At 45.2% G+C, this 20,987-nt stretch overlaps 1 protein-coding gene across 4 annotated transcripts in view; it reads right to left on the bottom strand.

The window, feature by feature from the left end:
• Nucleotides 1–20,987, bottom strand: part of LOC147903107 (uncharacterized) — a 106,416-nt gene that overhangs the window by 5,173 nt on the left and 80,256 nt on the right. For 3 of the 4 annotated variants that reach the window (XM_087373621.1, XM_087373624.1, XM_087373622.1), the window contains 2 exons: nt 10,305–10,427; nt 9,771–9,926 (listed from right to left, as the gene is read on the bottom strand). In XM_087373621.1, the coding sequence (XP_087229747.1) occupies nt 9,771–9,926; nt 10,305–10,427 (279 nt within the window). Of the gene's footprint in view, nt 1–9,770; nt 9,927–10,303; nt 10,428–20,987 lie in introns of those variants that run through there. The other variant, XM_087373625.1, reaches the window with a different exon arrangement.

The raw sequence follows: 20,987 nt of genomic DNA, 5'->3' as shown, positions 1-20,987 counted from the left end.
CTCATTGGGATATTTTTCATATTTCTGCAGAGGTGCAGAAGAAGTTTTGGAGGAGGCTCTGAAAATCCCTCAGAAATAGAAAGATCACTCTCGTCTTTTGGCTATCTTTTCATGGAGGGGTTGCAGTGAACCTGTGGAGATCTAGGCTCGGGCTGACCATACTTGTCCTCGATGCCACGCAGCAGTTGAGTCAGTTCAGCATTGCCTTTGGGAGTGCAGACAGGCGAGGACGATCTGGAAGGGTGTTGCCTGGATTCTTTGCATTTCATAGAGCACCCTTCTTCATGACTTGGGGATCAGTGGCATGGTTATCTCTTACTGGAGCTCAGGTGTTTTTCGAGGGACATGACTCAGACTCATCCTTCATTATACAACGACACTCTGTGGAGTCATGATCTCTCCAGAATATTGCTCACACTCCTTTCAGAGCTGCAGATGCCTCAATAGACACATCTTGGGAGATTCTGGCTAGCATTGCAACTTGGCATATTTGGAGGGCCAGATGTACGAGGCGATGGAGGGTTCACACGTTCACCCGCCCCAGTCTATGGCCAGTATATGGACTGATACTATACACACATTGATGGCCATGTAGGATCCTCCAAAGCAGCTACAGCCAGGAGAGATACTTTTTCCAGAGTTTGGAGAGGATCTCCCTTGTTCTCTGAGTCTTCTTTAGGGTTGAGTTGGCATTTTCAGACTCCACCTTGGATTTTTGTTAGCTCTTTTCTGTTTTTTCTTTCATGCATGTCATGATGTACTCTTGCATTTGCGCTTGCTCCTGCGGTTTTCATTCATATTTAATGAAGTAATCTTTTTGGGGAAAAAAAAATTGTTGTGAAAAGGATAATAAACATAGGCTGGTTTTAAACTCAACTAGCAAAATCAGGAGCTTTTGAAAGAGCTCATCAAATTGAAACATCCAAACAAGTAGGCCATGACTTAAAACATTATGAAAACTATGCATTTAACCAGTGCAAATGCATTGAGCAAAATATGCATGTGTACTTGTAAGCAAGGCAATTCCATAGCATATCTTATAATAAATCTCACCCATCCGTCTTGTGAATCTGTGGAAAACTCAGAACTGTCACATTTCAACTCAGCTCATTAAACCATGCTTTAGCAAAAACTAAGAGCATACATAGCCTATAATACCAATCAATGTGGAAACAGTTTGTATTAGTCAATAATGCCACTTTTCTATGTTTCATTGTGAAGGATCAAAATGCCCATTAGAGCTTGGAGGAGCTTCTTGATGCAGAGTTTGCAGCAGCTTAAAGAGGCGTAGACAACTTCATGGCATTTGTTTCAACCATGGAGGTGTCTTGCCTCACTTCAAGAGCTCTTATCAACTGGCACAAGTCCTATGGGATTTGGGTCAGTGATACACCACACCCAGACTGGAGACCACACGGCGATTTTACTGGACATCGTCAAAGATGGGAGTTGTGCGCGAGCATCATTGCCTGGTACATATGGACAGCTAGGTGCAGAACGGCCATAGAGCAACAAACCACATCCTCGGTGACACTGGCCACCATTTGGCTAGATATCATTCATACTCTGAGAGGTAGATGGGATAGACTCTAGGGAGATTCTAGACGCATGTAGAGACACAGGGTCACAATGAAGGACTTTGGAGGATGTACGCCTCAGACGGATAGTAGCTTGGTATCAGAGAACGTGGTGCATTGATCTCCATGCGAAGCCAAGGAGGCGGCCTGGGGGCACAGGAGTTTGGAGGAGAGTTCCTTTTTTTTCCAAGAAAAAGACTTCTATTAAGTATGAACAAAACCCGTGAGAGTTAGCTCAAAGCAGAAATACAACATGTAGTGCATGAAATAAGGCCTCAAGATGGCCCAAAAACTCCTCAAAAAGAGGTAGAAAAAATCCAAGGTTGAGACTGAAAAGCACCACAACCCTCTAGAGAACTCCAAGAAGCCTCTCCATTCCCTAAGGAAAGAAACCCTCCTAGCAAAGGCCGCTCGGAAAGACCCCTGCATGCTCATGCTAGTGGCCATCAATGTATGTATAGTATCTGGCCAAAGTATGAGAGGGGTGGACCTAGGAATGGTCTAAAACCTCTGTGCATTCTGCTCTCCAGATATACCACGCTGAAATGCTAGCCAGAATCTCCCAAGATGAATCCATAAAAGCATGTACCGCTCTGAAAGGCAAGGCTGGAACATCAACCAAAGGGCATAATTCAACTAAGTGTCGTCGAATCGAGAAAGCCAAAGAAGAGTCATGCCTCTCATAAAATACCGGAGGACTTGAAAGGGAAAGCCAAGCAACTGAAACCCAAGTCATGAAGAAAGGGTGGTAGGTAAAGGTGCTGAAAATCCTAGGAATCCTTTTAATCCTTGTCTGTTTGCAATCCCATAAACAATGATGAACTGATTCCACCGTAGATTGGCAGCGAGGACATGTAGAGTGTGCCCCAAACCTGGATCTCCAAAAGGGTAACTGCAATCCCACCATGACTAGAAAGCCAAAAGAATAGAGTGAATTTTCTATTCTTGTGGGATTTCCAGAGTCTCTTCCAAAAGATGTTTACAGTCTCTTCCAAAAGATTTTATGTAAATCAGCAAAAATCTGGAAATTCTCCCACTGAGGAGCTATGGAGGGTCTCCTGCCTCTGAGACTGATATGAAACCTCCTGGCATTACCTACAGTTTAACGAAAAAAGGGAAGGCTCTTCTCTCGATGCCCTTCATCAATCCATTCCCACTCCCCTGGGTCCCACTGTAAATACTTTATTTGGGCCCCACAATAGAGCCACAATTTCAATGAATCCAAGGCCAAGAGAAGTGTAAGGGTCTAGGTACCACTAAGAATCCGAGCCATACTATACAAAACCAATAACCCTGATAGGCTGGAATGCAATCTCTAGAAGAACATCGTCTGAAGATCTGGACAGCCAGCCTTCCATCTGGACATCAAAAACCAAGGCATCTTCATGTGATCATGGGCGAAGCAATAACCTGGAGTGGAATGCCCAAACCCAAGAAAGCTCCCATCCAAGTGGAACATGAAATAGGCATATCATCCATCTCAATCCAGTCCACTGGAATGGCAGCATCAATCTGCTGAATCCTCATTGCGCTTCCTCTTAAATGACTTACTACCATTCTACATTCCTCCAAAAGCTTTTTGAAGGCTTTCCGAGATCCTACAGAGGAGGCGGGGCCTATCTCCCATCTACACCACTGCATATAATGCGAATGGCCTAGTGGTCTGCCATGCTCATTGAGTATGCTATCATTCCACATGACAAGCTGCTTATCAATCTCTTCCAAAGAAATTGGGGGAATTCTCCAAAGAGTATTTCGGAAGCTGATCCAAGCTTTAAGAATGGCAGCCATAAGAAGACAAGAAGGAGACCTGGAGAGAGAGAGAGAGAGAGAGAGAGAGAGAGAGAGAGAGAGAAAGAAAGAGTTTATTAGCGTCCTCGGGGGGCCAAAAATGACCCATGGGACCCGTCTCGATACAATGTAAAAAGAGTCTCCTCAAGGAGAGAGGTCAGGAGTCTATGAGTTCCTGACGACAGGTAAAAAGACGAGTGACAAAAGATCCCAATGCTGCCGGAGAGGCAGTGGAGAGAACTGATGTCAACTTAGCGGAGTCCCCCAGTATCTGCTGGTAGTCCTCCCTGATATGTGCATATCGGGGGCACTGTAGAGCTACATGTGCCTCCGTCTCAACTGTCTGCATGTCACAAAGGGTACAGACTCTAGCATGTCTAGGCTGGTGTATCCAAGCTCCCTGCTCAATGGCAAATGTATGAGATCTGGTACGGAACCTGGCGATGTTTCTGCGATATAGAAGGGGGATAGGTGTGCTAATATAAGACTGAGCAGGAGTCTCTATGGACATGTCTGTAGACCAACATGTGGGATTTATGTTGTCTTGGTAATATTCCAGCTTTACCCTCTTTTCACTTGTCAACCAGTGATTCCGCAAAGTGCTCAATAAAGATAGTTGAAACTCTTGCATGTTGACCTTTTCAGGCGGCATGATCAAATATGCTTCCACTTTCCATCTGCTGAACCATTTTCTTATGTTGGTTGCCCATCCTGTGCAGATGACCTTACTTTTGTAGTTCTTTTGAAGCTTTGTGCTGGCATTCCATGCTTTATGAGGCAGCCTATCAGGTTGCATTTGCTACACCTCTATTAGGTATTGCATCTCTGATCAATGCATGAAATTCAATTGGTCTTCTTCCCGTTTCCAACAAAAGTATTGAGTATGGAGTAGTGGGTTTGACACCAAGGTGTCTCCTTAGGGAAGCTTTTTGCATTTTCTCAATATCATTCCATGTAGAGGCTGAAATGCTGCCTCCCCATACTTCCACTCCATATAATACTGTCTGCACTACATATGCATCAAACAATATATTTCGAATTTTCCAGTTCCTAGTGTCGGTGTGCCTGCAATCATTCTCAAGCTAGTAGTACTTCCCCCAACCAGTGTCCATCCTTCTATGTATACATTGCCACCATCTGTGATCTGCCGGGATATCAACCCCTAAGTATTTGAAGGTGCTGACATACTCAATGATCTGTCCATCAAAGGTGATCTCAGGGGGATGTTCTGGCTGATTGGTACAAACTGCCATCATCTTTGTTTTTCCGACATTTACTTGCAGCTTTCTTTCCCTACAAAAAGTCTTAAGCACTTGTAAAAGTTTGTGCATAGATTCCGGATCGTATGCAAAAAGAACGACATCATCTGCGTATAACAACAATAGCACTGTCCACAGCCCCAATTGCGGTCCTTGCAACCCTTTCTCTACTACAAATTCATTGATGAGTTCCTCCAGTTGGTCAATGCATATTCCAGACAAGGTAGGCGATAGAGGGCAACCTTGCTTCACTCCCATATTGCTCTCAAATACATCAGACATACCTTGTGTTTGTTTGAGTCGGCATAATACCTTTTCATAGATGCGAGAGATGCCTACCCTTAAGGCCAAAGGGACTCCTATTTCTTGCATTCTCTTCCATAATCCTCCTCTTGGAATTGTGTCAAATGCTTTCTTGAAATCCACAAAACAACAAAATAGAGTGCGTCCTCTCAGTCTGCATTCATCCATGAGGACCCTTAAGGTAATAAGGTGGTTGGCTGTCCTGTGCTCCTTGCGAAAGCCCGCCTATTCGGTGGCTCTTTCAAGATAGTACAAAAAGGCCTTACAAATTCTTCATTCAAAAGATGGTATATGCATCAAATAAAGAAATCCTTCCAAGGCTCTTTCCCAGGTAGGTTTAAGGAGGGTCTTTTTTGAGATTCAACATGAGATGGTGGTAACCTGGGGCGTGGTGGTTGTGAGTACGAGGACATTCAAGGGAATCCGTCCTTCAGATTAGTAGCATAGGAGTTGACCTTCATCCATACTTTGGACTTCCCGGAGAGTGTCTATAAGCAAAGCTTCATCTAATAAAGAGCTTTACTAAGATCGGGGCTAAGATACTAAGCCAACTGCAATGTACTCAGTGCATAACCTCTCATGATCTTTAACTCGGGCTGAAAGTTGTGTGTTTGAGGAGAGTGAACAAGAGGTAGGACGAGGTAATTGTGGAAAGTCTAACGTCAACTTGTTGGGGATGTTATAAAGGGTGTGTGCATAAGTGTGCCAAATCATAATGGCGATGTCGTTTTCCAAACTCATGGGATCCCTTGCCTTAAGGATCGACACAATGGTGTTAAGGGTCTAGGTGTGAGGGAAACCAGTGCAAACCGCTTTCGTTAAATAGCTTTTTTCATGGGGACATTAATTTCATGTGTAGCTACTTCCATGGTTACTTTGGCCGAGGGGACTAGCCTAGAGGAAGCACCCACTTCCTACAAGTCCCTAGTCCAATTTTCAGTGCACCTACTAGGCCCAAATGCTAGGGGTTGAGGGGTCTAAATGTTTGCCCCAAGGAAATCCAATGTTTCATTGGATAGGAGGGGTTAGGACTTTAATGTGGGGGCAAACCAACTGTTTCATTGATTTGGAGGGTTAGAGCATTAATGAGGGGCCATGTGGCAATCCCCCATGCAACCCTTCACCCTCCTACATGTTTTTCAACGTAACTTCATTGTTGTACGGATGATTTTCATCTTTCTCAAGGTGCAAGGACAAGTTTTTGCTGCTGCCCACTTCCCAAGGTGATTGGAAGCTGTTTTTTCTGATTTCTACTCAGATTTCGAAGCTGGAACAGCCACCGAGGGCTGGCACGCATGCCTAGGCAGCATATTTGCTGCAATTCGACCTGCTTTTTCTGCATTTCAGCCGTTTTTGCTGCTGGCACATATCCCAAGGAAGCTCTCCTGCACCAAAAATGCTGGCACACAGTCCAGGACCTGATTTCCAGTTGGTACATCATGTTTTTCTTGATTGAACGACCCATTCTGAAGCTGTACGGGTTATTCTGCACCTCCAGAGATCCTGTTGCAGATATTTTAGCCTCTCTCTCCCTACACCTGTGAGCCTTGCTCTTCTTCTCTTTTCAGCTCTCAGAATCTGTATCCTCACTTTCTCTCTCTTTTCCACTTTCTCTCTCTTTTCCGCTTAATTGGAAGTCATTTCTACACCCCTGGGGGCCTGGACAAAGGATAGGTGTAAGAAAGAGCTTGCCCCTCTTCCATGGACACTGGGTATGGATATTCTGACTTCCTTTTGGTTAGCTTTTGCTATCTTGGAAGCTTGTTGCTTTGCATTTCGTTGTTTGGAGTTCTTTCTGGGCATTACAGGTTATAGGTAGAAGCTCGGTCACAGAGGGTATGCCTGGTGGGTGCCAAAGGAACAGATTGGTTGTGGTTTGATGGCTTGAGCCTATTTGAGCACTTCCGGGGATTTGCTTTGATGCCTTGTTATAGTCAGGTGACACAGCTGTTGAGATATTCCTTAGTTTTGACCCTGGCATTGGGGTACTAGTGGTGCAGTAGAATTGGATGCAGGCAGAGGCCAAGTGTTGGCTCTGATATTGGAAAATGCAAGGAGAACAGTATAAGGGTGCGTCCTTGTTGTAAAGTAGAATTCCACTTTTGAAGAATTAAATCAATACCGAAAGGGGCGCCAAGGTATTTGGGGCCAGTGTGGTGTTCGTGTTTGGTTCATTGAGCAGGGGCATTCTAGCCTCCATCCATTTTCTTTTTCAAAGTTGTTTCTAAGTGGTTTTGTGTTGAAGGAAGTGGTTGAGAGAGATGCAATGTGGCTATAAATGACATGGATGCTAACCTAGTTACAGTTTACTGCCCTTTGGTTTACTGAAGGCCGGTTTCAGTGGCTCCACTACCGAGAGAGTCACCATCTTCCTACAGAGGTGGGCCCTGGTAGTGTTGGGTGAAGAGAGCCTCCATTGCATCCCAGTTACAACCAAAGAACTAGCAAGCATGTCACACTGTGAGAGGTCCTTGACTATCTTTGAGCAAGAGGAAGACAAGGTGTCAGAGAGTTTTGAGGAGGACCATAGCATCAGCGGGGGTAATGAGGAGCAGGACAGTGGGGAACTGAAACTGGCCTTCAACAAAAACTGAAAGTGGGGAACTGAAACTGAAAAGGGTAGTGATCTTCTTCTACTCGGTCATAAACTTCATAAATAGCCACAATGCAAGCTTCAGTCACTTCAATCACATAGCAAAATTAGAAACAAACTTCACTCACTTCAATCACACAGCAAAACTTAGAAACAAACTTCAACAACAACAAAGGGGAGGCTAGAATGCCCATTTTCTTCAAGGCAGGATATTCGAGATAAGGCTACGAATCTGCTTGAGAGCGCCAAAAACGAGGAGAGAAGGGGTCGCCTAATCGTGTCCGTACGGTGGTCTGGGCATGTAGAATGCACCTGGAGCAAGGGCTGGTCACGGGCCTTGGGCTGGAGAAGGGCTGGTGGCAATGGCAGGCTAGATGGACGCAATGGGCCAGGCCAATACCGCCAGTCGCTGGCTGCTGGCCCTTCGAATGAAAGGAGGCGCCAACAGCTCGTAGCAGCTATGCCTAGCTGGAGATCCCACGGGCGGCTAAGAGCTGCCGTGCAGCTCAGAAGAGGCACCAAACGAAAGGAGGGGGGATCGCAAAACAGCACGCCCCCGCTGTACTGTCGCATGGACTGCGCCACACCCACGTGGTGAGCTGGAGGTCTGGGAGCTGAGGAGAACAGAGGAGGAGGGGAAGAGGACAAGGGGGGGGAGTCGAGGGTGCAGCTCGCAGGTAGAAGAGGGATCTCCGTCAATTAGACAGCACCATGCTTATTGAAAATTCTGTGAACGTTATTGCTTCGGCGAGTATCCTTTCCCTTGAGTTGATCTTGGTGGAGGTGCCCTTCTCCCACACCATCCGCAGTGGTAGAAGGCTTCTGCTAGATGCAGTGCAATGGAGCCCCTTACGGGAGAGGCACTGGCTAGGGCAGCGAGTGTCACATGGGGTCCTTATTAGGTCTTGGGCCTGCCTCTGAACTAGCCTCCACCTGAGGAGGATCTCCTATTTGCTCTAGCTTCTAGTTATGGAGGGCTGCTAATAGGACCATCGTTGGAGCAGCTGAAAGTAGATGGGACCTAACACTATTGTGACAGCGTGGATCTCAAGACAATAGCCCACTACCTGTGGAGCCAGTCAGAGGCTCAGAGGGTCTGGCCACGATGCAACGTATACGCCTCGACTTCACTTGGGGCACAACTGTTTCATTGTAAGAGGGACAACACGCTTTCCCTCATTAAGATGGTCGCTCCATCCTACAGGATAAACGATTTGAGCATCACTCGCTTGGATATCCAGGACTCAATCCCTCTCCCTCTCTCAAGAAACTTCTGTTCTCTCCGGAGGATGGCATCTAGAAGACAGACCAGCATCACAGCCTGGAATATCTGGGTACAATGATGGGCTGCGGCACATTCAGCCTGCACCAACCCTTGTCAACATATAGAGCATGATATCCTCTACAACCTATGGGCCACATCAGAGAAGGTCACGAAGAGATCTAAGAACTGCTAAAAGTTGGGAGCATTTCTGCAAGGCATGGCCTGCAGGCATTTTACATTCTCACAGACCAAGGAATCAGCTGGTTGTATACCTCCCACCCTAGTGGTTGGACCTGTTTCCGGGACACTAGCAGCTCCTAAGCAGCAGTAGCATAGCATCCAGCTTCCCCTTTTTGATAGGTCAAGCATCCCATGGATTACTGATCTGTATCGTTCTCTCATTTTTCTAATAGAAAGTTCTTCACTTTGGGGGGGAGCTATAATTTATATGTTTGATTAGAAACCAGATGCTTAAAGAATGATGCATCACCATGAAAAAGGGGGATGCATTGCAAGATACGTCTCTGCCCAGCCACCTCTCGCGCTCCAAAAAGGCCACTACAGTAGCTCTTACTTCCCCTATTGCTGGCACCTGCACTGTGTTTCACAGAATACCATCCCCGCCTCCCCCCCCCCCCCCCCCCCGGGTCCTTTTTCTTTCTCTCTTAACTCTTCAACATACGACACAAGGCTAAAAGAATCCCCTCACCAGGGGGAAACTAGAGCCTGCTGAAATTCCATTAAGACATCGAGAAGGCTGTTTTGCAGATTTTTTGAAGGCCTGGACTCTGGAATCGCACTCTTTAGAACACTACTCCTTAGAAGCCACAGCTACAATTGGACAGGTATTTTTTTCAGATAATCATCCACTTGACTTGTGCATGGAAATGCTTGGCGAGTATAAGGAAGCTGAAAAGGTACTCTTGAAATATTGCAGAACGAATATTCAAAATATTAGTAAGAAGTTATTGATCAGATGATACCTCTCTGTTCTCAGCCGCACTACTGAGTATATGAAGATTCCTGTCTATCTCATCTTGCATGAGCTGTATTGCCTCATCCCTTGATTGTATTCCCTGTTTAAGGATGCTGAGCTCTTTTGTATAGTCCCTTACAGTCTTCTCAATTTGCCGCAGAGCCTGTAGGGCACACAACACTTCTTAGTCAGCAAACTTTAGAAAGAGGCAGGGCAGAGGCACTGCACACATGGCATTCAAATTTGCATGCCATCACAATAGAAGGAATATTGCTACTGATATCAAACTCTCACGTTTGAAATTAATCCTAAGGTTCATCCATTGTCATATAACGGACCAGACTGAGATCTACAAAAACTTTGTGAAGTTGTCAGATCTTATGAAAATGTCTGAATCTTAAAAAATATGCAATTCTAGAAGTTCATTAACAAAAGGCAACATCAATACATACTTCTGCATCTATCCTATAGAACCTTCATGGTTATTCTTCACAAAAATAAAGAAACGGTACCTCCAAGCAGTGTTATGTGCACACTCTACCTGTTCTGCTTTGACCGCACGACTGTTCTCATTCAACTCATTGTGCAGCTCCTCTACAAGAGAATTTTGTCTCTCCAGCTCAAGTGTTAGTTCCATCTCTCGCTGTCTAGAGACATTTAGGTCCTTCACACATCAATAGAAGAATCCAACGTGAAATCTCTCTCTCTCTCTCTCTCTCTCTCTCTCTCTCTTATGATAACACTCTAGCTTTTGGGGGGTAAAATCTCATAAACACACATATGGACTCACACGTGCACACACATACAACTTTGCATTCGCTATCTAAATGACAAGATCCCTCCCTTCAAGAGGGTGCTAATATGCAGACTCAGAACCATCCCTCATGAACCTGAGGTGAAATTGGGTGAATGGGAAAATGCACCAGGAGGCGAAAAAGTGCAAAATATGTCAATCATGAGAAAATGAAAAATAAGCATGGATACACTTCTCATACCCCAAACATCTTAGCACAGCCTTTTTCACTCTACCTAAAAGCCTGAATAGCCTTTTTCACTAGCCAACAAAAATCTTAGGATCCTACTTAAAAGACGTCTTTGACCACTATGGTATGAGTTTGTATAGGACTGACACCCTAGAAAGATTGATCCTGAGCATCGTTTCTCTCATAATCATGTTGTCACTCCGCCAGACATTGATAGCATCACCTCCGTCTTAGACCGTCATTTCGTCCTCTCAGGTCATCTCAGCCCATTCGTCTCCTTCTCTCAGGGTTGCCGCCCTGCAATCAGGCCTCCTTTCTCCTTTCTTTCTGCCACTCCGAGTTGGACAGATCCCCTGTCCCAACTCTAGGGTGAACTTCAATGTTGTCGCAGTCCACATTGGAGTTCCTGAAGACACAGACCTTTGCTATCTCCTGCCTCAAAAGCCATCCTGTCGTAAAGGCATATCAGAGACAGAAGCCTACTTCAGACTTGCAAGAGCAGATTCAATACCTACAACAGGAAAGCCAAGAGCTTAAGCTTCGACTTGCAGCTATGGAAAGGAGACTTCAAGACATGGAAAGCAATGGAAAGTAGGAAGTCGTCAAAGAGGTACTACACAAATGTAATACTTCCCCACCAGCACCACAGCTTGTCTCTACGGTTCAAGAAATGGTCACCACTTTGGTGAGGTCAATGAGACAAGAATGATCGCTGATTCAACAACAAAAAGTGACAAAGACGACCTTATATGGAGGTGGAAAGAGCAGGAAGCTCAGGAAAATAACAAATTGATCTTACGCATGGGGGATGGCCGTACAGCTTGTTGATACAAACCCACAATCTGAAAGGCACAAAAATATGGATATCTGAGGAGCTCACTCAAACAAAGAACCATTGAACGTACCAAAGTGAAGGAAGCCAAGGAAGCAGGTAAATGGGCGGTCTGTAGGCAGGGACAAGCACTAATTAGGGAACTCAATCCTAAGCCTAAAGACTTTATGTCTTAAATAGGACTAGAACGTAGTTATATTTATAATAATCTTGGAGCTGCTTCATGCACTCAACAAGAGTTGCCATGTGCAGTCCCTTGACTCTCTGGTAATTAGATGTAGTAGTTATTATTTTTGGTAGTGTTTTTTCTCATAGGCCAGCGAGGCCTTCTGAAGACGTTAATATACCTTTTTTAATCTCTCTGTCGCCCTACGCAAAGGCATACCAACGGGGGGGGCCTTCACCGGCCCATCGTTGGCCTCCGAGAGCAAATTTTCTATTTACAGAATGAAGTAGGAGACCTAAAGTCATAGTGGCAGTTTTGGTAGCCCAAAATCCTCCTCCTGCTGCTCTCACGCTGACCCTGCTGCTCTCGTCCTCTGCACCTGCTTGCCTCTCTCTCTGTCCGTCAATGATCATCTCTCTCTCTCTCTCTCTGTCTCTCTAGCCCGACATTCAGGCTCAGGCGCATCGTTCAGCTCTCAGGCCCGTCGTTCAGCCTCAAGCCTGTCACTCAGTTCTCAGGCCCGTCGTTTAGCCCTGAGGTCCATCGTAGCTCTCTCTCCCGTCGTAGCCCATCTGCACGACTCTCTTGTCGTAGCCCGTCTGCACATCCCGTCGTAGCCTTCCGTCGTCGCCAACACCGGTCCTCGCCAACCCTAACCAACCGCTGCCACCAGCCCTAGCCAACCTTGCCATCGTAACCCTAGCCGCCGGGGTTACATAGTCCCTAGGGGGGAAGACAACTCCAGGCTGGGATGAACCCCTGGCCCAGCCAGGAGATTAATATCAGAGCTTACACAGGCCAGCAGCATGGAGTTCCCCAAGATGAAGACCTTCGCTTCGACCCCAAGTAAGCCCTCCTATTCTGATATTGCATCTTCATCTCCCCTCCGGTACATCTTTTCAAAGACGTCCTCTCCGTATGGAAAGACATATCTGCAGCATAGAAAGCTTGTAAGCATGACAGACCCGCAAGAGTACATCTACTATTTATAACAGGAAATACGTGAGCTCAAGCTTAGAATCGTAGCTCTACAAAGGAAAAACAATGATATGGAAGGGAAAGGCAAGCATGAATTTATTCAAGAAGTGTTGCACAAATGCACTTCATCTCTACCAACACCTCAGCTAATATCCACAATGAAGGAATTGATCACAACTCAAGTAAGTTCTATCAAGCAGGAGATGACTGCAAATGTCAATAACAAAGTCAACAAAGCTGATTTATACATGGAGGTTAAAAAGCAGCAAACCAGAGTACAAAATAAAATGATATTGTGCATCGGGGGGGTGCAAGATGAATGCATTGGAGGCGGTGAGGGGGGTCTTATAGAAGACAAGATATTATGCCTCAAGAAAGAAATATCACAAATCGATTGGGATGAAGACAACATAAGCGATGTTACTCAAAAAGGAACACAAGAACAGGTACACTTCAATGAGAGGGCAGCGAGAATCAAGATTCATAGACTAACACGCAAGCTAAATGGTACAAGAATTTGGATATCTAAGGAGCTCACTCCAAGGCTCAAGCCAGTTCAAACAAAGACACGTCGAACTCACAAAAGTGAAGGAAGCACGCAAGGAAGGTAAATGGGCAGTCTAATGGGATAGACAGGCTTTGATTCGAGATTTCAAATCTAAACCCAAAGACTCAGTCTTAAACTGATGTTATCCAAGCCATTTTTCTAAGATATAATTAGTATTTAGTCATGCATCTAAATAACTGGGGCTGAGCTGCCTTGAGCACTCCCTCAACTCTCTAGGTATCTAGATGTATCTACAATTTTTTGGTGTGTACTTTGTCCCATAGACTCGTGAGGTCTCCCAAGGACGTTAATCTCTCTCTCTCTCTCTCTTTCCGTCTCTCCGCTAGCCCCTTCGCTCAGCCTCTCCGCTAGCCCCTCCGCTCCGCCTCTCCTACTAGCCCCTCCGCTCAACCTCTCCAACTCGGCCACCCCTCTACTCAGCCTCTCCGCCTCAGCCCCCCCTCACCCGCTCAACCTTTCCACACCTCTCTCTCTCTCTCTCTCTCTCTCTCTCTCTCTCTCTCTCTTGCTCTCCCGTTCTTACCTCTCCTGCCCGCAGCCTTGACCGCTACATCAGCAAACAGTGCCATGTCAAACAGAAAATGTCATGCCAACTGTTCTAGCTCCTCCACCTAGGACCCCAACCGGCTCTAGGTCTACAAGAAGCATGGCTTGCTGCTGCTGTTGCTTTTGTAGCTCATCTCTGTAGTCACCACACCCATTAAGGAATCTAAAAAGGCTCCAAACAACAAGCAAGATTGACATTCACAAAGATAAAGCAATGGGAAAAGAAGGAACTAGGAAAGCAATGAAGCAACGAAAACTTGAAGATATGAACAAACGTTCACATCGGAGCAGCTTCCCTACATAAAGAGGACTTTAATACAATGATTTGAAGGTCAACCTTGGCAAGACCAACTGGGGGTCGTCTTCTCTGGCCTGATTTTCACGATGAGACTAATGATGCAGGCCCGTTTGAGCAGGGGGTATACCTCACTTGCTTGCCTGGAGGGACAGTGCTTCCACCCACATTTTCAGGACCCCCGGACCAAGGCTCTTCTCTTTGACTCCTTGGTTCGACTAGCAGGCATGTACGGCAGCCCTTGTGGAGCGACTTCAGATCCTCTAGCCCTTGCAGATGATCCGAGCCATCAGTGCCACATCACATCATTCAGGCCAAGTTCGACGTGTCTCCAATGTAGCTCGATGCGGCATTCCAGACCATTACCTATCTACACCTCATCAGACAGTATGGGTCCAATACAGTGAAGCGACGCAAGTTGCCATGGCTGGCTCTGTTTTCCTCCATGGGCCTTGCAAACGATGGGGATGAGAGAGGTCGGCATGCCCAGACATGTAGGTGGCTCGAGAGATTGGGGCTTCACGTAGACAGACTACCTCCCTTCTAGTACAGCCTAGACGCTCCATCTATCCCACCAGAATACCACGAAGTCAACCAGGTCATTCAAGAGGATCTACTACAGTTACACACATTCAAAACCTGGTTGGAGCCAAGGGAGCTTCTAGTGAAACTCAGTTTCTATAGAGAGCACTGTCTGCACATCTCTGAGGAGGGCTTCGTGGTCCCACCCGAGTACACTCCCATCCACACGCCACACTCATTGAGGATCACTATCGGGTAGTCTCGAGTTTCATCACACCAACTTCGTATTGAGAGTGGACGAATTGAGGGGCTACCGAGGGAGAGACGCATGTGCACGTTATGTGATTGACAGGAGGTGGGGTCTGAGGAACACTTCGTGTTCAGATGCCCCGTGTACTACGAGATCTGCGGTTGATACCATTGCCTTTTTAGGGACGGTTTTGGGCCATTATCCAGACTCCTCTCATACACAAACCAGGGATGCCTCACTGCCTTCATCTATGAGGCGGTCCGCCACAAGGGGCACTTACTCATTAGGACGCAGAGACAGTCCTCAGGCATAGGGCCCGATCCTTCTCAGAGCACGATCACAGAATTCTTCCAGTCAGATCACACAAGCCTCGCAGGCACTGATAGCAGACGCAACAGAGACTCAGAGCTTGAGGCACGCTGCACTTGACAGCGGACTCTACATATCACGACATACACTTTGATCATAGCCTTTCACTTGATTAGCCCACACTCCTTTTTACTCTACTTAATATCTTGAGAATATTCCACCCTAGAAGACCAATGATCACCCGTTCTCTCCATGGGGCCACCGTACACACTTTCACACACATGACCTAGTCTGCTCGCCCACCAGCTCTTGGATCGATACTTGCAATAGCCGATGCGATGACGAGTGTAATGCTCTACGCCGTCAACTCAAATTCGAGACTACCCATCACCTTCCAAGTGAGGCAGATACCATATGCAAGTATCATCGTAAGATCCATCAAAGGAGCAGGCCTTTGTTCGCCAAAATGAGTAGTAGTGAATAAACGTTCTATTTAGTAACACTTTGGCAGAAGTTTCTCAAGAGACAAGCCCACACTATGGCACTCTTATGTATACATGTTGTATGACATGCCTTACCAGCTATCACTTGATCTCTCACACTTATTCCATCCTACTTTTGACAACCGGTGGTGTCAAATGCAAAGCTTTGAAGCTTCATAATGGCTGAAGACCATTATTATTAGGTGTGTCATGCCCAAGATCTATGCATCAATACTCTACACAATGTTAAACGGTTTGCGAAGCTCAAGGGAATCAAGGCCGAGGGACAGCCAGGCTTACGGGCCGATCCCGCGACTCTAGATCACATACTCACATGCAGAGGTATCATGGCGAAGGACACATCACGGAGTCAGAGGGCTTATTGCTGCTATGTGGATTTTGCAAAACTTTTGACATAATACCGAGAGCTCGCCTCAAAAGACACTTGTAGCATCTAGGGTACAGTCAGGAGATCATGAGATCATTTGGGAAATCAGCACTCACACCACATATATGTACTCTATGAGATCAGCAGGAGATCGAGTCAAAAGACCACTTCGCTTTTTGATGCCCCGTCTACTAAGAGACCCGAGGTGTCTCTTCAAGGATGGCATCAAACCTCTCTCCGATTTCCTATCTTACTCATATTAGAAATGCTTGGCAACTTTTATTCATGAGGCCGTCCAACATAGAGACCATCTACTCATGATACATAGATGAGCTCAGGGTACACAACCAAACTCCACTCAGAGCATGATCACTAACTCCATGTTCACTAGACCAAAGACACGGCGGACGAGTGTGACAATGGCATTTGTTTGATATAGGGCCACAGCTAGGAGACCACAGTGAACCACACATGCCGACCGTTGCCAGCGCTCTATCAAATGTTTTATGCCACAAGAGCCTTGTACGTCACCAGACTCCCCCTTGGGCTTAACCCCTCCACCTACATCTAGAGGACCACTGTAGCGATGCCACACCACAGCTTCCATCCTCTCCATCAGATCAAACATTTGATGTACTAGTATTTCTATGTTTGTGTTGTATTTGGCTTGCGTATAGATGCCCCTCCACCCACTCTTCTCATTTTATCTTGGTTTTTTAAAAGTCTCATAGATCCTTTGATCTTTCAAAGGCTTTTACTATGCCTGCTTAATTCTCCATCCACATATCTCATTGTCTATTGGTTTCTTTTAGTCTCACAGACCCTTCGATCTTTTAAAGACTTTTAACTCTCTCTCTCTCTCTCTCTCTCTCTCTCTCTCTTTCTCTCTCTCTCTCTGTCATCTGTCTCTCTCTTTGTCATCAGTGAATTCAAAAGCACAAGACATAAGGACTCCAAGTGGAAGCAAGGCATAAGTAGTGAAGCAAGGCTAGAAGCAGAACATAAAGGGTCCAACTGGAAAGCCAAGAGTCCCTCCTCCACGTCCACATATAAAAGGGCAACGAGTTCTCTCTTTGTCTCACAAGTTCCAATTATCCCCTCACTCTTGCTTCCCTAATGACGCATTCTTGTCATGAAGCGCTCTCAACTACGGATATAAATCCTTGGAGTGCCTCATCCACTCATACAACCCCACACTATGAATTAGGTGTTTCAAGCACTCAAATGCAAGCAATCACAACATTTTCTCCTTTATCAAGATCAACGTTTTCTAGGAATGCCAAACTGAGAATTGATCAGAAAGTTCAAGATGCCATGTGACATGTTATTATAGCCATCGCCTGTATTTTCAAACAAGAGACTTCTATTAAGTATGAAAGAAACTCCGAGAGCAAAGCTCATTGGAAAAGCACATCATGCTGCGCATGAAAAAACAAATACCCTAACAGGGTCCAATCAAGCTCCTCTAAAAGAGCTAGTAAAAATCCAAGGTTGTGGGTAAAACTGCCACCTCAATCCCGTGGGGAACTCCGAGAAGAACGCAGAGCCACTTCATTCCAACAATCCTCTGGGTAGAGGCTGACTGTGACGACCCTGCATGCTCCCCAAATGGCCACCAAGGTGTGTACCATACCATATATCTGTCCAAATACTAGCCAATGTGTGTGTAGGATGGACCTGTCAACTATCCAAAGCCTCTATGCATCTGGACCTCCAAGTATGCCACACTGATATGCTCACCGGAATCTCCCATGAGGTTTCCACAAAGCCATGCACATTTCTATAAGGACGGCCATGAACGTCATCCAGAGAACATGACTCAACCAAGTGTTGTCGAATTGAAAGAGCCCAGGAAGCGTCATGTCTCTCATAAAACACGAGGTCCAAAAAGGAAGAGCCAAGATATTGAGCCCTAGGTCCTAAAAAAACACATAAAAGTGCTCAATAATCTAGCAATCCCTTGCCAAATAGTCATCACTTGCTACAGCTAGGAGAGATACTTTTTTCAAAGTTTGGACAGGATCTCCTTTCTTCTCTGAGTCCCCTTCAGGGTTGACATGGCATTTTCAGCCTCCACCTTGCATTTTTGTTAGCTCTTTTTGAGCTGGGTTTTTTTCTCATGCATGGCATGATGTACTCCCGCATTAGAGCTTGCTCTAGCAGTTTTCATTCATACTTAATGAAGTAATCTTTTTGAAAAAAAAAAAAAAAATCCTCACTTATCTACAGTCCCATAAGCAATGTTGAATAGACTTCTCAATAGAAACGCAACCAATACACGTGGAATTTTCTCCAAACCACAACCTCGACTAGTTCATTGCAATCCATCCATGAATAGAAAGCCAAAAGAAAAGCGTGATTTTTATGTTCCGAAGGAATTTCCGAAGTCTCTTCCAAAATGATTTTCATAACCCAACTGAAATCTGAAAATTCTCCCAATGAGAGCTCTTGTGGGCCTCCAACCTCAGGCTAAGCTGACACTTCTTGGCATTACAGATCGTGTATCAAAAGAAGGGGAGACTCTTCTCTCAATCCCTGCCTCAATCCATTCCCACTCCACCAAATTCCATTGCAAGCACTTTATGGGGACACTTCCATTACCTCTATTTTGACTTGAGCAAGTGTATAATGAGAACGCACAGAGTGGATGGGAACAAACTTACTTATCTCAATGTGACTTCAAGACAAGCTCTGACCTTTCATACCCACATGAATGAAAGCCAAGATGAGAAAACTCGACGCAAAATAAGCATCCCACACTAGCCATTCAAACTCACAAAGAAGGGCCCTCTTGCCCATGGCTTCAGCTAGAGACCCTCACTCTCTAAACCTTTTACTCTAGAAGGAGGATTATGGCATTGAGATTACAAATAAAATTTAGGCCATGAATTGATTCTCCTTGAAGAGCGAGATTTGAAAAACATAGGTTCCATCAACAAGATTGCCTACACAAAGAACAAATGATTTTACATCCAATAAGTCGCAAGATAAGAATCACACTCTAGGCATGAGCCATGATGATCTTGCTTGGAGTCTATGTAAGAAACTCCAAACATGAACTATGATGACTCTTACCAGGAACAAATTTTTATGCCATGGCAGATCGAAGATGTAAGAAAAACTTGAGAACCTAGAAAGCAGCAATGAAGACAATGAGGATGGTGTTGTATTGACAAGTATCGTCCTACATAACAGCTCAAAGGTGGCAATATCCTATAAAGAAATGCTCATTCTAACAACTTATTCAGCTCGCTAAGCTTGGACATGTCAAGCGTCTTAGCTATTCCAAAGAGAATGGCCCAAGCCCATCTTGCATGGTGGAATCGAACTGATGCAAGATTAATCACACACGGACAATCTGTAGCTATATATGATAAAGAGCCTGTACAATAGGCCCTGGTTCAAAAAGGCATAAACACACTCTTTATTGAACCTATGAGTATAACAAAGAAAACAGGCAGACTCAATAGACTTGGATACTCCCTCTCTAGAGCCCATGCCACACCGTGAACACTACCAATTTCAGTATCCTTTGTATTAGACTAAGGAAGCCAAACACCTTATTGAGCCTATGAGTATAACAAAGAAAACAGGCAGACTCAATAGACTTGGATACTCCCTCTCTAGAGCCCATGCCACACCGTGAACACTACCAATTTCAGTATCCTTTGTATTAGACTAAGGAAGCCAAACACCTTATGCATGAAGTTACACGTTTTGTTTGAAATAAAATGTGCAGCTCATCTATCGATGATTATTACCCACTGATCATATTTATTTATGGGCAGCACCATATTTCTTCAGTAGGGTTCCGGTTTGGCATACATGGTTCAATTTGATTATCTTCAAGCTACTTTTGCTACATCCCAAGAGAGGCTAGAAAGGCGTCAAGAAATAAAGTAGTGATCAAAGAAGCTTTCACAAAAGCTTGAACAGCATGGAGCAAATACAAAGAAAATAGTGAGTTTCAGAAAGAATGTGCAGTCGATAAAGCAAAGACAAGTTGCCTCGTCTGTAGGAGCAAGCCTAGCAATGCATAATAATGGAGGAAGAAAACTGCCAGATGCAAAACTGGCATAGCACATAAAAGGGATTTACATGGGCAACACAAAAGCAAGCCTCTAGCATGAAGCAAAAAAGACAGCCTTTTGATTCAGGCGAAATGGAGTACAACACCAATAAACAGAGCCTGCATGATCCATTGCCCTGGTGAAGATGAAAAACCAAATTTATGTCTCAGCAGAGAGAAGTTCTCCAAAAAGGTTACAACCCTTGCAAAGCATGATACTAGGTGCCTAAGATACAACCAGCAAAGGAAAATATGATGAAGAGGAGGAGGAGGATAATCCTAATGCTGCCCACACACCTAGCATGTAATAGACGTAACACTTACAAGTGATATTAGCAAGACATATCTATGAGAAGCACTCTTTCAGCCACAGTTTATTAGCAAATGGATTGATAAGTGTCACACTCATCCTCTTGCACATTAAACAAAAGCCAGTTGTAGTTTGTTCCCCTCGAGATGAAGACACACTTCATCTCACGGCCCTTGGCTACTGGACAATTGTTTAAAGACTTTATATTTCATATACTCACGTGAGGTATACAGAACCTAGGGGGAGAAGAACTTGTATACTCAAGTTGTACACGGCCCCCATGATCCAGGCGTTAGCTTGATCCACTTGTGCGCTCTACATATGTGCTTAAAGTCTACTCTTTAAAGACCCATCTAAGGCTCTCTAAAGAGCCTTGTACAAAGAGCCTTGTAAAGAGAGCTATCTAACATCTGTGCATCAGTGAAGAGAGCCATCTAATGTCTACGTTCACAGAGCCTTGTAAATAGAGCATCTAATGTCTGCAGGCAGACAGACAGTGAGCAAAAGACATTTAAGGATTTCCCCC

This window comes from Dipteris shenzhenensis, chromosome 4 (assembly GCF_047967505.1).
Source record: "Dipteris shenzhenensis isolate YYH24624 ecotype China chromosome 4, Dip_SZ_1.0, whole genome shotgun sequence".
In the NCBI taxonomy this organism is placed as follows: domain Eukaryota; kingdom Viridiplantae; phylum Streptophyta; class Polypodiopsida; order Gleicheniales; family Dipteridaceae; genus Dipteris; species Dipteris shenzhenensis.
The sequence above is the reverse complement of the archived record's forward strand: the minus strand, read 5'-3'. Positions and strand labels throughout refer to the sequence as shown.